This window comes from Furipterus horrens, unplaced genomic scaffold, assembly GCF_987537825.1.
Source record: "Furipterus horrens unplaced genomic scaffold, mFurHor1.1.pri manual_scaffold_12, whole genome shotgun sequence".
In the NCBI taxonomy this organism is placed as follows: domain Eukaryota; kingdom Metazoa; phylum Chordata; class Mammalia; order Chiroptera; family Furipteridae; genus Furipterus; species Furipterus horrens.
Genome location: NW_028327182.1, coordinates 55,424,776 through 55,438,253, shown reverse-complemented (window position 1 = coordinate 55,438,253; position 13,478 = coordinate 55,424,776). Strand labels below are relative to the sequence as shown.

General features: G+C 39.3%; 1 protein-coding gene across 17 annotated transcripts in view; it reads left to right on the top strand.

The window, feature by feature from the left end:
* The window catches only part of DOCK9 (dedicator of cytokinesis 9), a 360,039-nt gene that overhangs the window by 319,309 nt on the left and 27,252 nt on the right, over window positions 1–13,478 (top strand). For 9 of the 17 annotated variants that reach the window (XM_090258025.1, XM_090258022.1, XM_090258021.1 and 6 more), the window contains exon 45: window positions 2,101–2,207. In XM_090258025.1, the coding sequence (XP_090114151.1) occupies window positions 2,101–2,207 (107 nt within the window). Of the gene's footprint in view, window positions 1–642; window positions 721–2,100; window positions 2,208–13,478 lie in introns of all 17 variants that reach the window. The other 8 variants (XM_090258018.1, XM_090258013.1, XM_090258024.1 and 5 more) reach the window with 1 other exon arrangement.

Sequence of the window (13,478 nt, the reverse complement as noted above, 5' to 3'; positions counted from 1 at the left end):
TTTGAGCTGAAAAGATTTTATTTTTCCCTTAAGATAGTTCCCACTAGAACTGTTTATCAATCAAAAGACGGTTGTAATGAGAGATCATCAAACAGCATTTTCTGGAATTCAGCCCAGCTGGCTTTATTGTGTGAGAAAGCAGGCTTGCTGGCTGGAAACCTTGCCTCCCAGTGGAAGGAGAGGGCAGGGCATGAATGATGACCATTTGTGCATTTCACATTTGTTCCAAGATTAGCAAACCATGAATTCTTCACAGGTTCCTTTTGGTTAAACACCAGTCGCTCATTTCCATTTCAAAATCAGTGCAGGCTCAAAGGGCAGCATTCATTTTTGGAACATGAAGTTCTGAGAAAAGCTGGCTGTGTGCACATGTGGACTGGAGCACAGCAGCACCAGATCTGGCTAATGAGGAGCATGTTTACAAAATTAGAAACAATAGAAAAGTCACAGGTGCTCAAGCCAGGGAATTTCTGTATTTCTAGTACAGCTGGCTATTTGGAATGAAATTTAAGGGAGCCTGGACTTGTCATGCATCAGAGCCTGAAAGAGAAAGAAATTCAGGAAGGGCTCCATATCTCTTACTACGAGCACTATTTCCTATTGAGACCTATATTGTCAGGTAATACATTTCCTCATATTTAGAAGCGGGCAAAGCCCTCCGACGGGAGCCAACCCTCTTCCCCTACAGCCACAGCACCTGCCAGAGGAGGCGCCAGGGAGGTGAGCCTAAGGATCGGCTGGTCTCAAGGGTCCCAGCCACCCTATCCACATGACATTCAGAGGTGTGGGATTTTCTTTTTCAGCTCTGCATTGATGATGGCCTTGGCCTTGGCTCTCCTTCCTCCCTTCTTTTCCTTACCTCTCTGGTTCAATGGGCAAGGAGAGGAAAGCAATTTGGCCACCCTTGTAGCCATTCCACTTGAATTAAGTTGTATATTTAAATATACTCTGTAGCCTAAAAATAGTGGTTGGATTTTATACTTTTGCTTTTTTTACATTAATGTCAAGCTCCTAAATTAATGCTTTTCATTTGTCTGCATAAAACAAAAGCCAGGCTAAACTAGGATAGTGGCAGAGGCACTAGACAATCTATGAATGGCTTGGAAATCTTGAACAATATGCAGCAGAAAAATCTCTGACTTTAGGATCTACTCCTTTAAGACTTGATTTAAAAATCACTGTGTTCCATTTTTCCCAAAACACGGGAGGTCTCAATTCAAGTTTTGATTTGTGTTTTGTATTATTATAAATAATGATCACAAGATAGAGTAACAAGACATTTCAGGTCCTTCTTCATTTGATTATTTTTTCCCAGCTGATATTATCCAACTAACATAAAACTTTTCCCAGTGACTCCAACATGAGTAGAGGCCCCAAATAGGCTATTATTGCTATTATTTTATCCCAGGTATTTATCCCAGCTCCAACCTTGTACTGTTCCCCCCTAGAGAACTGAATGCCTGCACCCCTGAAGTATTCATGCTTTCTGTGCTCCTGCTCTCCAGCTATGGTGAGGGTAGAAGCCTCTCCTTACCTTAGACCACCCATTGGAACCAGCTAAGGCGGCCTCTCAGCTCATTGCTATGGCTGTTGAGTACATCTTGGTTTTGTAGACTGCTTCATAAAGGAGAAAGGCAAGTTCAAATCTGAGCTCTGGGTTACTCCCAGCCAGAGTGGGTGAGATGACAGCTTGAAGGAAACAGTTATTTTTGAGTCCTGTATTTTGCTTCTTTTCTTTGTATCTGAGCAAATGTCATCTAACCAAATCAAATTGTTTATTGGTTATTTTATAATTAATTTGATTTAGTGCCTATTTCACTTCATTTATAGTTTAAAGATTGCATACATTTTGATAAAGGTGGGTGAAAAGTAAAGATGGGTGAGAAAAACAAATTGAGGGAGGCAAAGGTTAAATATGAGGAAGCAAATGAAGAAAAGCTCATAGTGGTCCCCAGGCTCCCATGGGGAATGCTGGCCTGAGACACACGGGATTTCAAATCAGTTATTTCATGCAGTACAAAAACATACAGGGCAGGAGGAACCCTCAAGTTTCATCCACTTTCAGGTTAATAACTCCCTCCTTTGTTCTCTCGTGTCTAGGCATGTTTAGACAAGGATGCACAGCCTTCAGGATGATTACCCCAAACATAGATGAGGAGGCCTCCATGATGGAAGACGTCGGGATGCAGGATGTTCATTTCAACGAGGTGAGTGCTCCAGATGTGTGGGTTTTCAGTGACTTGAGTATCTCAGAACCTGCTGTTTGCCCTGCCAGTGTATCAGACAAAGGCTTTTTTCTCTGCATCTGCTGTTTAAACACTTTGTCTAACTAAAATAATGCTCCACACAACTGAAACAGAGCAGCCAAAGATTCTACCATTCCCCCTTTCTAGGAATCCCTCCGTACTCTGGAAAGAGAGTTTGAGCAGCTGCTTAGTAGTGAAGTGAGGCTGAGGAGTCAAACTCTTGTGGTGAAAATCCTAGTATTTTGGCCATAAAGTTTCTCATTCTTTCCAGCAATTAATTTCTCCAGTTCATGGTTTTGTTGCTGTTTTCATCTGACTTTTAAATCTCTGTGTCTGACACTAGACATCTTCCCAGTGTCCCCAGACAGTCAAACTCATGAAACGCCAGACTGGGCTTGGGGCAGGGCAGCCCATCAGGCTCTAGTTCCTGCCTCTGCTTGTGCTCTGTAGCCCAGGTTCTGGCACCATTAGGAAATAAGACCACCCTGTCCCACTCCCAATAGAGATCAAAAAGTTTGAAATTAGATCATTATAGCAATTTCTGTGTCTTGCAGAAACAGGATCACCTTTCAGTCACTTATCTGTAATGAGAAAGTTTTGAAATGAAGCCAGAAATTTGAATAAATGCCAGTTATTTGCTTGTGTTCCCTGAATTTCCTCTTCCTTGAATATGTGCCAATAGAGTTTTCACGTGTGCCTACCTCCCCTAAATGCAGGGCAGAATGGAACAGTCAAGGGAAAGCTTTTTAATCCTGCCCGTATTTTAAGAAAAAATAAAATTGCATGTTTCTTTATGTCAAAAGAAAGAAAAGAGAAAGAAGTAAATAATGTCTGCCTTTGTTATACTTGTTTTTATGTTGTGTAGTCCTACAATTAGTATTAGGGCTTTTAATCATGTTCTTGCCAATATGCACAAACATCCTCTCCTGGGTTAAGGAAGTCTTTGAGGTCCTTAGTTTTCCAACTGAGCGTGTGAGGCTGGATTTTCTTTGTATATACGTGTCATTCAAACAACACATAAAACAGACAGAATGGAGAAAGCAGCTATGAGAATCCAGGTTTCACCTATGATAAAGTCAGGCATTAAAGAGAGTTACAAAAATGTGAAACAATGCCACTCTTTTACCTAAATATTTTTTAATGTATTTTATTGATTATATTGTTACAATAGTTCCAATTTTCTCCCCTTTACTCCCCTCCACCCAGCATCTCCCTCCCCCAGCAATCCCCCCCCAAGTCCATACCCATGGTTTGTACATATAAGCTTTCCCGCTTCACCCTTTCATATATTCTTCTACTTCTTCTCTTTTTTTTTAGTAAATATGTGATTAATTAATTATTTTAACAATAAAACAATAACAATCCCTCCCTCTCAGATATTAAGACCCTTTGTAATCTTGTAGAGGACAATGGGCGAAGGTCTCGAGCTCCTCTAGCTGCTTCAAGCTGGACGTGGTCGTCGTCCTACCTACCCCTGGGTCCAGAAATCTCTAGTAGGAGTGGGGGTGTGGAGGGGAGGGTGGCCTTCCCACATAGGGAAGGATCGTGCAGACTCCTACCTAAATATTATTGAAAATGTAATTTTTTAAGTGTTATCTTTGTTAACATGCATTAGGTTTACTATTATTTTAAATAAATTTTTTTACTTTTTTTTCAGTTTTCATTACTAATATTGTAAATATTAAGGGATAACACCCATATACATAATGGGTCTTAGTAATTTTATTTTTAATTCTCAATAATTTTTATGATATATAAAAGGGTCTTAAGCCCCCAAAATTTAAGAACCCCTGTCATAAGCTGGTCTCAAATGATGCTCTAAGTTAAAAACATGAGTGTTTTTTGTATTTAAATATTAAAATAATTTTAACCAAAATAAATAAATAAAGTTTTCTTTGTATCCTGAAAAAATACACAAGTTGGTTATTACATGGCATTAACAGGTTAGCAATCTCCTCACTGCTTGGACAGATAGTAATTTTTTTATTTTTTGCTATGAAATGTGAAACCTGTCACTGAGGTAATGTAACAGAGCACACGTGCTCTTGGCTTTGAATTTCTCACTTCAAGGCAAGTTTGAACTGGGTTTTTTTCTTGAGAAGAAGTTTGAGTGGATTTTCTCCTTTCAGAAACCAACTCTGTCCCCGATGCCAAGTCAGACCTTTGGAGTGCAGCACTTTGTTTATAATTCAATAAAGAAAACAGTGATGTCAACAATTAAAGATTTGAAAGTAAACAGTTCTCAGGAACCTGTCCTTCAGGACTCTTAAAATGAAATTCTGGTTTGCTCATCTGATTAAATAATAGCTTGGTATAATTGCTACAGCCTAGAGAATTAGCCTGTGAAATCAAGTACAGATTTTATTGGGAAAATTTGTGAATGGCACCCGCTCTGAGCAATAGGAAACATGTGATATAGATAACTTTATCAGTTATTTTCAGAATATGGATTTTCCACCCTGACCTTGAAGCATAAAGTTGGAAAATCTTTAACAAGGTCCATAGTACATGACAAACTATAATGATTAGGATGTGACACAATGGGGTTATAAAGTCCTGAGCAAGCCCTGCACATCAAGATTGAAACCAGCTGGGAATGAAAAGACTAACGTGTCCTAAAAGCCAGGAAAACAGAAATTGCCATGCACGTTTTTGCTTTAGCTGTTACTTTCAAGAAAAAGAGAACACTGAAAATCTCTGCCAGAGAAGGGAATAGGTGTATAACACATAGCTTAATAAAAATTGTCCATTTACTCTGCATTATTTAGTATATTTAAGCGCTTTTAATATTACCCTAAGTGATTTTAGAGAAGCTACCTAAAAATACACCGCTATTCTCTCAGCAGGCCTCAGATGAGTTTGTACTGGATGCAATTTATCTTTCCTGAGTGATCTGAATGGCACACTCCCTCCATCTATTTATGATTAGATAAAAAGGAATATCCTTCCCTGGCCAGGTAGCTCAGTTAGTTCAAGCATCATCCCATACACCAAAAAGTTGCAGGTTCAATTCCCAATCAGGACACATACCTAGGTTGCAGGTTTGATTCCTGGTTGGGTTATATATGGGAGGCAACCGATCGATGTTTCTCTCTCTTTATCTCTCTCTCTCCCATTTTTAAAATAAGTTTAAAAACATCCTAGGGTGGGGATTTTTTAAAAAAGTAACATCCCATTTCTGTTTGTAATTTTGTTTCACAAGTTGGATCTTGTACAGACCGAAGAACTCTGAATCCCGTATGGTGTAAAAATTCTACACAGGCCATGTAGTTTTGAGATCCCCCCTCACTATGCCATATAGTCAGGGTTCTAGAAGGAAATAGGTGGCATGCTTGGGAAATTGACAAAAGCCTAATAAGGGACTGTTTTTTAAAGTTTGGCCAGTGTTTGGGGAAACCAACAAGGAATATTGTGATTCCCTTGAGGTTAATAGTAGCTGGGTTCCCACCCCTCAACCTGTGTACTAAGGTTGGGAAGAGAGAGAACCTACACAGAGGCACAGCCTGATAGGACCTATGTGCTTTATTTAGGGGAGGGTGCAGTCTTGGCACCCTTGCTGGGAGGGAGCCATTGAGTAGCCATCCCACCCTCACTCTCCTCGTGACCCCCGGACTCCCCGTGGGCCTTCCATTGACCCACTCAGCCAGAAGCTAGAGGACAGAGAGCAGGCCAACAGCCCTGCACATCCACATCCCAAAACACAGAGCAAAGGAGGATGGGGCTGGGAGGGCTGACAGGGACAACCCCCCAAAGCAGTACTCATCCAAGTGCTTTTGTGGTCATTGGGGACATGCATAGAATGGCAAAAAATGTGAATTCACCTGTTCCTAACTGAGGTACAACAGGGTAAAACTGCCTTCTTGATTCAGCTCTCATGCTGTGAACAGGTGTCCTTTTCTATTTAGTGCCATGTTTTTTTTCACATCATTGCATTTCTAGCTAGTGATTTTGCTGTTTCAAATAGCCCCCAAGTATAGTGTTGTCTACCGTTTCTGAGCACAGGGAGGCTGTGATGTACCTTACAGAGAAAATACTTGTGTTAAATAAGCTTTGTTCAGGCATGAGTGATCAACAATATATACTAAATTAGATGTCTTTAAACAGAAACACATGTAAAAGAAAATTATGTGTATCAGTGTGCCAAAATTTTGTAACCAGAGACTCAGGAACCTAACCCTTTATTTCCCCAAGAAGGGCTGGTTCAGTATTCACTAATTCATTGTTTGTGGTAACTTTATACAGTATAACTACCATGAATCATGGCAATGAGAATCAACTGTGTCTAGCACACTGAACTGTTGTTTCACAGAGTAACAACTATCACCTTTGTATACAGAAAACCTATGAAGTTAACCAGGCAAATATCTGGCTTATATTAGCCAAGTTGTTTCTATTCAGAAACAGCTGCCAATAACAAAGATAAAATGTTTACATCTGCAGAGCATCTCAAGAGATAGATGTAGTAGCAGAACATATTGGATGATTCCTCTATTTACAACTCATCCAAGCTTGATGATTATCTGTAATCAACAAAGTTGTCTAACCACCCACTTTGCCTTGACCAAGAGTGCACTAAAAGTTATATAGTGTATTCTCACTTTTAGAATGATTCCCCAAAACAACAGCAGTAGTGATTAGTGAGCTTGATGCATGGAACTTGTCTAATGCGTCACCTTGGCTCATATCAGGACATATCCCCCTGCTTCATTTTGCAAGGTTTTGTTAAGCTTCTTTGGCACTGAGCTAGGTGCTAGAAATACAAGGGTGAGCAAGATGTCGCTGTCCTAGCAAGATATACTGCTTTTGATGCTTTCTTCCCATTGAGGAGAAACATCTAAGCCACGCTCCTTCCGAATATGAATTGCAAGTTATATGAGTTCTTTGTGACCTGGAAATTTCCATATTAACATAAGTTGATTCATTCTATAAACTAGCTGTGTGTCATGTGCTAACTTTGGGATATGTAAGTGAGATGCCTGCCTCAGAAAGTTTCATTTAGTGCCGTAGTCCTCAAACTTTAGTGTGCTTAGAAATTACTTGTATTCTTGTTACAAGTATAGATTCCCACTCTTCCCCCACCCCCTACGCACACACACACATACACAAACACATATATCCCCAGGTTCATTTGGGGGGGTTTGGCACCCAGTAATCTGTATTTTAATGAACATCCCAGGTGCCTATTCTAATGCAAGGGGTTCTCAGCTGTGTCTTAAGAAACACTAATGTAGTGGTAATTTGGATTATGCCGTGAAGTACAACATTGCACAAGCCAAGTTGCGCATTCATAGTTATTCCTAAATTACAGGTAATAGAGACAATATCTAGCTTTATAGGAAAGGTGAAGTTAAATTAATCCTAAAATGGAGCAAATGGTATTTAAATGAAAACATTTTAAATATCCTGCACAGCACAGCATTAATGTGCTGTCTCCACAGACAGGTGCTAAGTGCCCTCAATTGTATCAGTGTGGCACAGTTGAAAACAGCTTCCTCAATGGCTTATAAGCTTAATGCACTGAGGTCTTTTTAAAACAAGTTATAAAGTGTGTATTTTTCAGATGCATAAATTTCATTGAGGGTTTTTTTCCCCAACCAGTTCCTTGTGTATATCAACAATTTAGAAAAAAGTATCAGCATTTAAGTTTTAAGCAAGATGGTAAATCCACCAGGCTTTCTGTATGATTGCCTTTCAGAGTAACTACTATCTGACCGTTGTCTGGATTAGTTCTGGTTTTGAGGTGCAGTGACTGCTGAGAATTCTAAGTCAATTAATACACAGAGTTTCTGCTGACCTGTGTGCTCCAGTGTTCAGTTACTATGATGTCTTAGTTGTTATGACTCTTTATAATTTTATGTTGTTGACATATGGTCTCACAAACTTAACTATCAGTGATCACTGTTTTTTTTTTCTATTCAAAGAATTGTTACTTGATGCACGAGCTGTAAAAGTATAGGTATGGAGTTGATATTATCTTCAATAATTTACCTTACCAAATTTAGTTTGGCTGTTCAGTAATCTAAACTCTACTTTTCTGAGGGAAGGATTTACCTTTTTCTAAAAGCCATTTTAGTGTGTTATTGGATAAAATCTACATGGACACTGCTCTTTATAGTATATATTGCCATTTCTTTATAAGAAATGAATTCAGACTAGTAAACTATAGATTCTACAAATGCCTCCTGAATCAGAAAAAAAGATAAAAATAATGTCCAGTAGATTAAAAGTTGATGATGTGCTATTTCCTAAGTTTTTATTACCATCAAATTGTAATATATAATTATTCACTAAGCTCGGTTCAGTTAATCAACTTTCCTATTTTCCAGTCTTTCTGGGGCATTTCCCTGGTTGAAGTCCATCTTTTTGTACCAAATATGACAGGATTTTTCACAATGAACTCACTGTCTCTAGTATTGATATGCTACTTGAATTCAGGCTTCACTGTTATTAAACTTTCTGTGTATTTTTGGTTTGACTAAAGAGTAAAAATAATATTCAAATCTTAGGCATTTAGGAGCATTTGGCCCAGAAAATTACTCATAAACCCTATTCATTAAGTGACTAAATCTAGGACCATTTAAAAATATACCTGAAAGGCTGCGGTACACACATGCCTTACATGGATAGACAGAACACCATTTTTTTAAAATTATATTGTCCCAATTTTGCCCCTTTGCCACCCTCTACCCAGCACCCCTACTCCTTCAAGCAATCTCTCCATCATTGTTCATGTCTGTGGGTCATGCATAAAAGTTCTTTAGCTACTCCATTTCCTATACTGTACTTTATTTCCCCTGGGCTATTCTGTAACTACCTATTTGTGCTTCTTAATCCCCTCACCTCATCACCCATTCCCCCACACCCCCCTCCCATCTGGCAACATCAAAACATTCTCAGTATCCATGATTCTGACTCTGTTCTTCTTGTTTCCTCAGTTTGTTTTATAGATTCAATTGTTTATATGTATTTTTGCCATTTTATTGTTCATAGTTTTGATCTTCTTTTTCTTAAGTAAGTCCCTTTAACATTTCATATAATAATGGTTTGGTGATGATGAACTCCTTAGTTTTTTATGGTCTGGGAGGCTCTTTATCTGCCTTTCCATTCTAAATGATAGCTTTGCTGAGTAGAACAATCTTGGCTGTAGGTTCCTGCTTCTCATGACTTTGAATATTTCTTGCCACTCAACTTCTAGCTTGCAAAGTTACTTTTGAGAAATCAGCTGACAGTCTTATGGGAACTCCCCTGCATGTAACTAACTGCTTTTCTCTTGCTGCTTTTAAGATTCTCTCTTTATCTTTAACCTTTGGCATTTTTAATTATGATGTGTCTTGGAGTGGACCTCTTTGCATCCATCTTGCTTGGGACTCTCTATGCTTCCTGGACTTGCATGTCTATTTCCTTTACCAAATTAGGAAATTTTTCTTTCATTATTTTTTCAAATAGATTTCCAATTTCTTGCTGTTTCTCGTCTCCTTCTGGCACCCTTATGATGCAAATGTTGGACCTCTTGAAGTTGTCCCAGAGACTGCTTATACTGTCCTCATTTTCTGGGATTCTTTTTTCTTCTTGATTTAATTGATTGTTTTTTTCTTTCTTATGTTCCAAATCATGATTTGTTCTCTGCTTCATCCACTCTGCTGTTGTTTCTCTGTAAATTGTTCTTCATTTCAATTAGCGTATCCTTTGATTTTGACTGGATCTCTTTTATGCTGTTGAGGTCCTCACTAAGTTCCTTGAGCATTGTTATAACCAGTGTTTTGAACTTTACATCTGGTAGATTGCTTATCTCCATTTCATTTAGCTCTTTTTCTGGAGTTTTGATCTTTTCTTTCATTTGGGCCATGTTTCTTTGTCTTTTCATTTTGGCAGCTCCACTGTATTTGTTTCTATGTATTAGGTAGGGCTGCTTTGACTCTGCATCTTGGTAGCATGGCCTAATGTAATAGGTGTCCTGTAGGGTCCAGTGATAAAACGTTCCCTGTCACCCAAGCTGGGTACTCAAGGTATGCCCTTTGAGTGGGTTGAGTACACCCTCCTCTTGTAGTTGAGACTTGGTTGTTGTTGGCAGATCAATGGAAGAGGTTTACTCAGGCCAGTCAACTGTAAGGATTGGCTCTGACCACTGACTACCAACCTCCACCCTCCATGGAGGATCAGCTGTGCAGGGACAGGGTGGTGGTGCTCTGACATGGGTTATAGCTACCTACTGGGTGTGCTGGCCCTGGGGTTTGCCAGGTGGTACAGTCCAAACTCAGCTCCCACCTGTGTTTTGCCCAGGGCCACCCTGCCTGTGTTATAAATAAATCTGAGATGGCTTCCCAGGTGAAGCCAAGCTGTGAATCTAAGCTGGCTGCTGCTAGTGCTGGGCCTTGAGCTCACTGAAGCCAGCTGTTGCTTATATGAAATGATTTAGAAAGTTGTGCAGCATGAGCCAAGACCAGCCATTTATATGGAAAAGCAGCTTGGGTGGGCTGGTAAGTTAGGTGGGGCAGAGTCTCTGGAGATCTCCAAGGTGGGTCAGTGTTAGCCAAGCTGATGGAGTCTCAGATATGGCGCCAGCTTGTCAGTTCTGTAGGGGAGGGCTCAGAAAAGGGACAATGGCCTCTGCTTGCCTGGATGCCAGAGATTTCCAGTATCTCACTGGTGCCCTTCAAGCTACCACCCTGGTGCTGGAGCTCAGAGGGAGTGAGTCTGAGTAGGTGAGTCCATGTGTTGGATCTGAGAGCTCAAACAGTTTCTTCTACCAACTCAATCCCCACTGATTTTTGCAGCCAGAAGTTGTGGGGACTTATCTTCCTGGCATTGGAACCCTGGGCTGGAGGGCCTGGAGTGGGGCTGGGACTCCTTGCTCCTGAGATATCCCACCTAAATTTTTATCCATCACACGTGGGTGTGGGACAAGTCCGTTCCGTGTCTGTGCCCCTCCTACCAGTCTGGATGGATGTGGTTTCTTTAATTCCATAGTTATCAGACTTCCAGTTCATTTATTATGGTTCTAAGTAATGGTTATTGTATATTTTAGTTGTAATGTTGATGTGGGTGTGCTAAGAGGTGAGCCATGTTTGCCTATGCTGCCATCTTGACCAGAAATATCAGATCATCATTTTTAAATCAGCTGACATCTGACTTATATATTACTTCATTGTTGTAGTAGTTGATGTATGTCTTCATCTATTTTCGTTTCTCATAAAATTATCAACACTTAATTACTAATTTATGTTTGACATAGAAAGCTTTGAATGTAGCTATGTATTCTTTGTTTAATTCTTTAACCTCCCCAGCCTCATGTCTTGCCACTCTCTTATTCAAATTTAGACTCCAATCCCTTAAACTACTTGCAAGTCCCCCCACCATGCTACCATCTCTCCCATGTCTGCCTGTGCTATTCCCTATCCCTGGAATGTCTCCCTTCTCACCCTTCCACTTCTAGTCCCACCTTTCACTTTTGCCTGACTAACTTTTGATCATTTTTAAGACTCAGTCAGTCGTCACCTTCTTCAGGACCCTTTCCTTATCACTGATGGATGCTGCTCCTCTGCATCCCTGATTTCCTGCACGTTTCTTCATCATCACACTTGCCACCCTCTTTTATAATCTCTCTATGGATCTATCTCCACAATAGACTCAGCTTTATGAGAGCAGGAAGTGCTTTAGTCACTTGATCATTGGCCTCCTCAATACTTACCCAGAGATGCACTGACTACTGTTAAATAAATTAAACCCTGCTGCTCTTAATTCAGAGTATCTACCCTTGTGACAGGCCCTACCCTTCATTTACAGTACAACAGAGGATCAAACATGTTTAAAGGCAACTACACAAATCCTTAAAAAATACATTAGCAAATTGAATCTAACAGTATATAAAAATGAGAAATGCTTCATGACCCAGTGGGATTTACCTTGGGACTGCACTGTTGGTTCAACATTGGAAAACAAATATTATTCAAGATATTAACAGAATTAAAAAACAAACAAACAGATGACCGTCTCAATAGATGCAGAAAAATCATTTGAAAAAATTCAACATCCATTCATGATGAAAAACTAAGAATAGAAAAGAACTTCCTCAACCTGAACAGGATTATCTACAAAAAATGTACAGTTAATATTACACTTAATGGTGAAAGACTGAATACTTTCCTCCTAAAATTAGGAACAAGACTATCTGTTTTCACCATTCTCTTCAACATTGTGCTGGAAGGTATAGCCAATGTAGTAAGCCAAGAAAAAGAAATAATACTGTCTATATTAATATCAGATGTAGTTGTCTTTTGTGATGGAGAAAATCCCAAGGAATTTATGGAAGGAACTACTAAAACTAGTAAATGAGTTTAGCAAGATCACAGGATATAAGCCCAATATATAAAACCAACCAACTTTCCTTTTTAGAGACCGCTATACCATAGTTCCACTATATTGTTAATGATTATTTTGTATAGTTTTTGCAAACAACTACATTTGATGACTTTCAATCTTATCCCAAACTTATTTCCTCAAAAAATAAATTATCAGAACATATAAACAATACTATTTGTAATAACATCAAAAAACGCGAAATTAAATATAAATCTGTATAGATCTGTATGGTAAAAACTACAAGACACTGGTGAAAGAAATCAAAGACCTAAATAAATGGAGTGAAGCCTCAATATTGTTAAGATGTCAGTTATCTAAATTGATTCATAAATTCAAAGCAGTCCCAATCAAACTCCCATCTGAACTTTTGGTAGAAATGACAAACTAATTCTAAAGTTTAGATGGAAAGGCAAAGGAACTACACTAGCCAAAGCAATTTTGAAAAAGTTGGAAGACTCACACTACCTGCTTTCAAGATAACTATAAAGCAGTGGTCCTCAACAGAGGATGATTTTCCCATCCAGGGGGCATTTAGCAATGCCTGGAAACATTTTGTATTGTCTCCATTTGCTCCTTCTACTGGCATCTAGTTGGTGGAGGCCAAGGATGCTGCTAGACATTCTGTAATGCATAGGACAGCCCCTCAGAGTCAAGAGTTATCTGGTCTAACATATTAGAAATGTGACTGCAGAGAAACCCTTCTAAAAACCTACTCTAGTAATCAAGACGGTGTGGTATTGGCACAGGATAGAGACATATGTCAATGGAAAAAATAGAGAAGCCAGAAATAGATCTGCAAACATATGGTCAGTTGATTTTTGAATAGGGTTCAAAGACAATGCAATGGAAAAAGGATAGTCTTCCATCAAATGT